The sequence below is a fragment of the Macrobrachium nipponense genome, chromosome 29 (assembly GCF_015104395.2).
Source record: "Macrobrachium nipponense isolate FS-2020 chromosome 29, ASM1510439v2, whole genome shotgun sequence".
In the NCBI taxonomy this organism is placed as follows: domain Eukaryota; kingdom Metazoa; phylum Arthropoda; class Malacostraca; order Decapoda; family Palaemonidae; genus Macrobrachium; species Macrobrachium nipponense.
In genome coordinates, this window is record NC_061092.1 from 40,974,705 (window position 1) to 40,984,704 (window position 10,000).

The 10,000-nt window shown below is 30.4% G+C and overlaps 1 protein-coding gene across 1 annotated transcript in view; it reads right to left on the bottom strand.

Annotated features, from left to right (window-relative positions):
• LOC135206321 (homeobox protein 6-like) overlaps positions 1-10,000 on the bottom strand; it is a 104,323-nt gene that overhangs the window by 93,624 nt on the left and 699 nt on the right. The window contains exon 2 of the mRNA XM_064237744.1: positions 778-870. Coding sequence (XP_064093814.1) covers positions 778-870 — 93 coding nt within the window. The remainder of the gene's footprint in view (positions 1-777; positions 871-10,000) is intronic.

A 10,000-nucleotide genomic window follows, 5' to 3' on the forward strand; every position in this document is an offset into this window, starting at 1 on the left:
CATAGCATATCTGAGATTGAACGTATGTTTTAATTATCCGACCATCATATTTCATGACGAAAGCAATAATGCTTTCCTTGCTTTAGATAATTTGAAGGAAGAGATTTTGACTCATTATTCTCATCCGTAATGATGTTATTGATTGAGCCTGATAACGATTTAGTGATGTTGAATTTAAGAGTTGACTGCTTCTCGCCGTATGAATGGAGGAAAGTTTATTATAATGGCAAAAGATAAACACGATGTAAAAATGGCCTTTTATATAAGTGTTATGTAAAATATGACTTTGTACGTAAATAATATGTGGAATTTGGTCTTGTAAAAATAAGGTTCTTTATTAAAAATAATCTCCAGTTTGAATTTAGTACACAAGAACTTGAAACTTAAAGTTTTGTAGACAAATTCGGGTATACTTGAATTTGTAGTTTTTATACTGAAGTACACGTGCATTTACACGATATATATATATATATATATTATATATATATATATATATATATATATATATATATATATATATATATATCTATATTTCTTAAAATTACGTAGAAACTTAAGTGATACAGGGCCTTGGAGCTAATAATTTCGTAGTATATTCTGCATATTTACCTTGGATTTTAGGATATTCACAAGTACATGTTCCTTCGTGCTACATTGGATATACACACACCCATACACACACACACACCCACACACACGTTATTTATTAATGTTTGTCCACGTGTGTAAAATAAATTTCGATACAATGTTTTTGATTTGTTAAAGATGGATTTATACTTGCTCTGTTCATGCCCAGAGGACGAGCACAGAAATAGAAGCGCTCCATCATCAAATGAAGGCGAGGGTTGTTCCATTCACACTTATTTTCCCCTGAAGACGGGACATGAGAGGGCATCTTAGGTCACCAGAAAAGAAGGAACTCGAGCGAAGAAAATAAAGGGGCTTCCCAAGGTAGTGATTTGTAGGTTGAGTGGCACTCTGGAGGGGATGGAACTCCATCCTCGAAGGAAATTGCACACACAAGTCTATTAATTTATATACATATGTAGACATATACGTATATAAATATATAGACTCAAAGACACAAACGCGTGTACACACACACACACTATATATAATATAATATATAATATATATATATATATATATATATATACCTATATATATTTATATATATATATATATTATGTATATATATTTATATATATTTATATATTATATATAATTATATATATATATATACCCATTTATTAACATATATAATATTATATATATATATATATTATATACATTATATAATATAATATATAATATAAAGTTATTATATATATATTATTATTAATAATATATTATATATAAAATTATATGCATATATCTGTATGTATGTGCTTGTGTTTTGTGCGTGTCTTGAAATAAAACTATAATAAAATTCGTCCTCGCATTGATTTAAAATACGTAGTGAATTTCTCTCTGATTTAGTAACATATACATCACACTCACAGGATGCTTGTCACTAAGAAGACTGGTGAACTCATTGGTAACTCTGAGGCTTATTATTGCTATATATATATATATATATATATATATATATATATATATATATATAGTATATATATATATATTATATATATATATATATATATATATATATATATATATATATATGCGTGTGTGTGTGTATGCATACATACATATATGTATACAGTAAATTTTTAATACATACAGGTCGAGTCTTTTAAATTCTTCATCCTGGATTGATCAGATAGTTTTTTACCGTTTGTTTTATTGAACTTTTAACTCTTTTTATACAGAACACCGAATTCAGGTACGCTAGAAAATTACAATGGGTATTTCATTGCCTTTTTGATAAGAATATTAGATCAGTTTTTATTTTGTATGTGCATATCGTTGCTGTGACCGGAACAAAAATGAACATAGGCAGAAATATAGATGGGTTTTCTTTGTAAAATAGTTAACTCTTTACTAGTTCTATGTTTTAAGCAATCACTTTTAAGAGTGATATAATATTATATATATATATATATATATATATATATATATATATATATATGTGTGTGTGTGTGTGTGTGTGTGTGTGTGTGTGTGTGTGCCTGTGTTTTCATAAATAGTATTATTATTTCTTCAGTAATAAAGATTTAGTGCGTTTTGTGTTGTGGTACAATTGTTTCGAAGTTAATCTTTGCTTTCGACTTCTCTCAAAACTCAAGTAACCTTGTTTCTAAGGTAAACATTATCTAGAGTTTTCTTCTATGTTAACTGAAAAATCCTACAACTTTTTGAGTTACTGAAATTTCAGTTGAAAAGCTTGTGTATCGGATACAAAGCCCCATTCACGGCCTTTTCTTTGTAATTCAAAACTCAATTTAATTCCATTCAGTAAAATTCAAACAACTCAAAAATATATTTATTCAGCTCAAAACTCACCTTAAAAAATCAGCAAAACTCAAACTCCATAAAAAAAAGCTTTACTTTGTAACTTACAACTTACTTTAGATTCATAGTTTAGTAAGAAATTTTTTAACCGCTGTTTGAATTTTACTGAATTTTACAATGAAAAGATTTTGAGGTACAATAAAAGGGATTGTTGGTGGGCTCTGTTTTTGACTGACAGGATTTTCAAATGCAATTTCAGTTACGATGAAAGGAATAGGACTATCTTTTATATACAATAAAAAAAATTCAAGATTTTGTCTACTTCAAAAGCAAGATCTTAAAAATAATTTTCAGTCGCCCTAATATGCTACTTAAATTTTGAGAGAAATACGAAAGCAAAGATTACGTTAAAAATAATTGTGCCCTAGAAAAAAATACTTACAAAAGTATAAAAGAGTTTTGAAGTAGATCAAAACTCACTGCAATATTCCTCCATTTCAAGCTTACTTCACTTACCTACTAAGGTGAGAGAAACAGCAAGCAAAGATTACGAATAAGTTAATTGTTCCCTAGCAAAAAAAAAAAAAAGACTGACTTAGGTATAGAAATAAATGCTTAAGTAGATTGAAACTCTTTTCAATATTCGCTATTTCGATCTTACTTCACGTACCTCCTCCTAAGGTAAAAGCAGTACACCACACACACACGAAATCCCACGAGCAATATTTTCAAAAGCGAAACCGAAATCTTTCTCACTGGTTAGGATTAAGGGGAATTAGAGAGACGTAGAGACGTCTGCAGATTCCTACCTCAATCTTCCCCATTTTGCCTTTGGCTGATTGATATGTCTCTCTCTACTTCCCCTCCCTTCATTAGTCTGTCTTTCCTTCTCTCCTCTTCAACATTTCTGGGCTCCAGGTCTTAGGAAGCAGATGTCTTCACCAAAGGGTTTTCTTTTTTTTTCTTTTTAGGGGAGACGGTGGGGGGGGGGGGGTTTGAAGGGTTGTGGTTATGGCGGGGGGGGGGGGGGGGGGCGGACCGTCCTGTGGTTCTTGTTATACCGACGGTATGAAGAAAATTCATGTTCGGGTTTTAATTGGTGTCCTTAAGTACGTTCGTGGGGTTGGTTTTTGAATATTCTTACACACACACACACACACATATATAATATATATATATATATATATATATATATATATATATATATATATATATATATATTTAGTATATATACACACTCGCGTGCGTGTGTGCATTATATGTGTATATAGACACGTGCATGTGTGTGTGCGTTTACCATTCGTGACTTGATATACAGTCATGTCTGCAAGTTTTGTAAAGCCCCTTCCCACCTGAAAGCAGGTAAATCAACAAACCACTAACTAGCGTAAGCAAGCAAGCCTCAATTAAGCTCTACACTTGGTAAATTTGTGAAGGAGTTCCTCCCCAACTGGAGGCAAACAATGGCCACAGAAAAAGTACTGCTCGGGATTTTCAGAATAGGTGAAGCATTCTCAATTACTTGCTTGATCTATTATGCCACCTATAGGAGACTGGTTTTCATTGACTTGGATACTCTGGTTATTATTTCATTTCGTCATAATGGCCACGATTTGATGGGAGGACTTGCTCTTGAGGACCTCAAGATTGTTATTGGTTGCATATTTTACAAAAGAGAAATGGCTGTATACTGCAGAGTGATTGGGAGTCGTTCTTTCTGGGATATTTTTGTATACTAGATTCGGTTTGTTAGAAATTAGTTTTAAAATCTTTTTACACAATTGACAACCGTTATACTTTCGCATTGGAAATGTTTTATCAGAAATTTGTTCGTAATCTTTGATAAATCACTTGATAGTTTGAATATATTTAAATCTTCAGTTTTCAAATTTGTTGACAATAATTATTACGACGACGATTTACGAGAAATTCTTCACTCTTTACCTATTATTATTATTATTATTATTATTATTATTATTATTATTATTATTATTATTATTATTATTATTATTATTATTATTATTATTATTATTATTATTATTATTATCATTATTATTAACATAAGGTTAAATTATGAGAAATACTTTTATACTTATCAGTTGTCATTTATATGTTAAAATGACATTCTTATCTCTGAGGAGATGACTGGATGAAAAACCGGGCCAGTTTCTTGAAAGTCAAAATATCTTCATCGTAAGTGCTTTTGAAAAAGCAATCTTCATGCATATCAGAATACGACTTCCGATTGAATGCAAGGTTTTCATGCCATGTCATGAGACAGACAAACAGACAAATTTCAGCAGTTAGAGAAGCTCAAAAGTGCACAACTTTATTGTGAATGTGGACAGAATCATTTGTAAACTTACAGTAAAATCCGCATTTCTGCTTAACGGAAAGAAACCACCACAATACGAAGTTAAGTTAAATACAATTGACTCGCAGTGTATGTGTGTTCAGCGATGGTGCAAGTTGTTTTATAAACAATGACTCTAGGATTGTTAAATCTTGAGGATTGGCAGTAAGACCGATGCCACTAAAATCTTTATTCTCAATGTAGGTAAAAGATTTACAATCTTTTTGAGGTTTTAAAGCAAATTTGTGTATTTGATAGACCAGGGTATACTTAGGAAGGTGTTTTTCATAATCAAGAAACAAAGACCCAGTTGGAGTTCATCAACAGTTGAATGTGATTCGAGATTTATTATTATTGTTATTATTATTATTATTATTTTTTTTTTTTTTGCTCTATCACAGTCCTCCGATTCGACTGGGTGGTATTTATAGTGTGGGGTTCCGGGTTGCATCCTGCCTCCTTAGGAGTCCATCACTTTTCTTACTATGTGCACTGTTTCTAGGATCACACTCTTCTGCATGAGTCCTGGAGCTACTTCAGCGCCTAGTTTTTCTAGAGTCCTTTTCAGGGATCTTGGGATCGTGCCTAGTGCTCCTATGATTATGGGTACGATTTCCACTGGCATATCCCATATCCTTCTTATTTCTATTTTCAGATCTTGATACTTGTCCATTTTTATCCTCTCTTTCTCTTCAACTCTGGTGTCCCATGGTATTGCGACATTATTATTATTATTATTATTATTATTATTATTATTATTATTATTATTATTATTATTGCCGAAAACCTATCTATAATTAAACTGACTTAACCGTGGGTTTGTTTTCTTCACTTTTAAGACTCATGCTACAACTGTTGTTATTATTATTATTATTATTATTATTATTATTATTATTATTATTATTATTATTATTATTATTATTATTATCAGGGCTTTCTCCTCCAGATCGAGAATGGGATATTCTTTATATCAGGCCCGCAATAATATTCAGTGGGGAATTATGTTGATTTTATAAAAAACGCTACAAGAGCTTTCGAACCCTGTCCTGGGTTCATCTTCAGTCTGATATACTGCATTATTATTTTATTATTATTATATTATTATTATTATTATTATTATTATTATTATTATTATTGTTGTTGTTGTTGTTGTTGTTGTGGTTGTTGTTGTTATTGTTGAACTATAGTCTCCATTTTTAAGGCTCATGCTACTATGAGTATTTTCTAAATTATTATTTTTATAAAGAGCTTACAGAGACTTAAAGTGGCCTTGTGTACAAGGAAAAATACTATGAAAATTTCTATCTGTTTTTATGCTTAGTTATTAGTTGTAAGAGTGCCATGAGATTCAAATTGTTTTCAGTATCAAGTTTTATATTTCGATTCAGAAGTGTATTATGTGTCTTAAGAAGCCAGTGGAAGTCAGGTGTCGGTGGTTGATGCTTTAGATATATGAATAAGTATAGAAATGCTTAATATTAATCATAGATACCACGAACAACACTATTCTTAGCGATTAATATAATCATTTTTATAATACCACTGATTGAATAATGCCCGCAGCTTTCTGTATTGTGATGATTTTTTTTGGCTACAACAAGGGTTATTAGATGAAACAATAATTATTTTTAAAATGTACGATCTATCGCTTGGTGTATGGCATTTAAATTCTAACATACTTTACATCATCATACAATAGAAATTATATTTTATATAGCAATATTATATACTGGTAAAAACTGGTTGCTTCATCTAAACAATCTATTCATTTTCAGAATATATATATATGTGTGTGTGTATACATGAAACTTAAATATTCCACTCATATGAAAACTCTCATACAACCCATCGGAATATTCGAACACATCAGAATAAAATCGAAAATACAAATAAAAATTGAAGCACTGAACTTTCACCTATTAGAGAAGAAAACCTATATTTCAGGACCAGAGATTTTTCATTAAATTTTGAAAAAACACTGTCTTCACACAAAAAACTGCTATCCTCGAGTTATAGAAGGAAAATAACCTATCTCCCTAAGCATGCATCCTGGAAGGTAATAGACGTTAACCCCCATTCCTGAAAATGTATTGGAATGATAATAAACAAATATATATATATATATTTCTAGTTGCCACTGGAAGATGATGCATGTAACTGCTGTTCTAACATTTATCTGTCCATAATATTTACAAACAATAGATAAAGTCGATTTTTCTTCCATTGATACCTGGTAATAGTCAAGTCAGGCACTTTTACAGGTAATATTATTGTGATTGTGGACAGAATCATGTGTAAACTTACAGTAAATGCCGCATTTCTGTTTAACGGAAAGAAACCACCACAATACTAAGTTAAGCTAAATACAGTTGACTGGCAGTGTATGTGTGTACAGCGATGGTGCAAGTTGTTTTATAAACAATGACTCTAGGATTGTTAAACCTTTAGGATTGGCCGTATGACCGATGCCAATAATATTTATAAACAATAGATAAAGTCGATTTTTCTTTTATTGATACCTGGTAATAATCAAGTCAGGCACTTTTACAGGTATGTAGAAAGTTAGTTTGTTTTATTATGTTTCTAGAGTATCTAGAAGGAAGCTACGTCTTTTTTCTTTTATCATCTTAGGTTATCTAGATAGGAATTTTGCATATTATCTTTCCAGGATGTAACATCTAAATAGGTCGATTATCTTTCCAGAAATCTAAAAAGAATTCAGATCTAGTATCTTTACTGGATATCTGGAAAGGTAGATGGAACGAAAACCTGTTCTCATAACTTAGGGAAAGGGAGTTTTGGGCTATTATCTTCGTAGGGTATCTAGAAAGGTATGCCTATTCTCTTTCCGTGAAATAATATCTAGTTATATGAATTATCTTCCTTGGAAATCTAAAAATGATTAAAGTTTTTTATATTTACTGGATACCTGGAAAGGTAAATAAAACCAAAACATTCCTGTGATATATTTGAAGGGCGGTTGGTCTAATTCTCTTAAGTTTATCGAGAAAAGAATGATGTCTAGTATATCTTCAGATATGTACTTAGCAAGTTTTTTTTTATCTGCCAAAGGTACCTAGAAGAAAGTTATGAGTTGTCTGTCATCTTTCCATGATATCTGGTAAGGGAATTAGGTCTAAAATCTTCCCAGGATATACGGAAAAGACATGTTCATAAATCGTAGCAAGAAACGAATTATATCTAGTAAATCTCCAGATATTTGCATAGGGAATTATGTCAGTTATCTGCCAAAGATAAGAAGTAATGTCTTTACATGACATCTGATAAGGGAATTAGGTATAAAATCTTCCCGGGACATGTGGTAAAGTCATTGTGTCTGTTATTCACATCGTGAAAGGAATTGTCTAGTAAATCTTCAGATATTTTCTTAGGAAATTTATTTGTTATCTGCCAAACGTACCTAGAAGAAAGTTGACTCTATGATCTTTTACATGACATCTGGTAAGGAATTAGGTCTAAAATTCCAGGATAAGTGAAAAAGTCCTTATGTCTATTATTCGTATCAAGAAAAGAATTATCGATGGTATCTCTTCAGATATTTCCTTAGGAAATTCATTTGTTATTTGCCAAGGATATCTAGAAGAACGTTGGCTATGCCATCTTTACAAGATATCTGGAAAGAGAAATAGGTCTAAAATTTTCGCAGGATATATGGAAAAGTCATTATGTCTATTAATCGCATCGAGAAAGGAATTGTCTAATATCTTCCAAGGTATTTCCTTAGGGAATTATATAAGTTATCTGCCAAAGATAAGAAGGTTATGTCTGTCATCTTTACATGATATCTGATACGGGAATTAGGTCTAAAATCATCCCAGGATATAACGATAAGTCATGCCTATTAATCGTAACGAAAGGAAATATGTCTAATATCTTCCCAGGTATTTGGCAAGGCAGTTAAATGTATCATCTTCCAAGAGTATCTAGAAATGAATCATGTCTAATATCATTCCAAGAGATTTTCAGGTATGGGGGTTAGGCCTATTATCCTTCCAGAACTCTGGGACAGAAAGGTTTTTGTGAAGCCAGCGTTATTTCAGAATTTATTGAAAAACTCTTGTCATAAAATATAGATGTTTTCTTCTGTAAGGTATAAGTTCAGTATTTTAATTTTTGTTAGTATTTACGAATTTACTTTCATGTGTTCAGATTGCCTGATAGAGTGGTTTGTGTAAAAGTTTTCGAATGAGTGAAATATTTCAATTTCAAATATATATATATATATATATATATATATATATATATATATATATATATATATATATATATTATATATATATGTATGTATATATATATATATATATATATATATATATATATATATGTATGTATATATATATATATAATATATATATATATATATATATATATATATATATATATGTATGTGTATATATATATATATATATATATATATATATATATTATATATGAAACTGAAATATTCCACTCATTCGAAAACTTTTACTCAAACCACTCTATCAGGCAATCCAAACACATGAGATTAAAAGCGTAAATACTAAGGAAAATTTAAATATTGAACTTATGCCTATTACAGAAGAAGACCTATATTTTATGACGAGTTTTCAATATATATATATATATATATATATATATATTATATATATATATGTGTGTGTGTGTGGCTGGCTGTGCGGTGTGTATATATATATATATATATATATATATATATTATATATATATATATATATATATATATATATAACTTCTATTACTTTGTCTTGAAACGCCTTTGTTTATAATATTATCAACAACAAATCCACCACTAAAGTCGAACCACAGATTATGCAAATTACTGCTCATTAAGAAGACAGGGGGCTCAAAGAAAAATCCTTGACGTTGGTCAAGGGTAAGATGAGACTTAAAATTGAGCTGAAAGACTCTCTCTCTCTCTCTCTCTCTCTCTCTCTCTCTCTCTCTCTCTCTTCTCTCTCTCGCTCCGTCAGAGTGGACATAATTACATTCTAATTTTGTTTAGAGCAGCCTAACAGGCCGCCCTCTTCACCCTTATGTAATAAGAAAAACTGCTCTTTCGATTTCCGTTATAACAATTATGAATTATCATCGACGTGGTTTCATTTGCTTAGCACTGTCCCATGATCCAGTGTAGGCTAAAATTATATCAAAATTGATAAAGGGATTCATATATATATATATATATATATATATATATATCTATATATATATATATTATATATATATATATATATA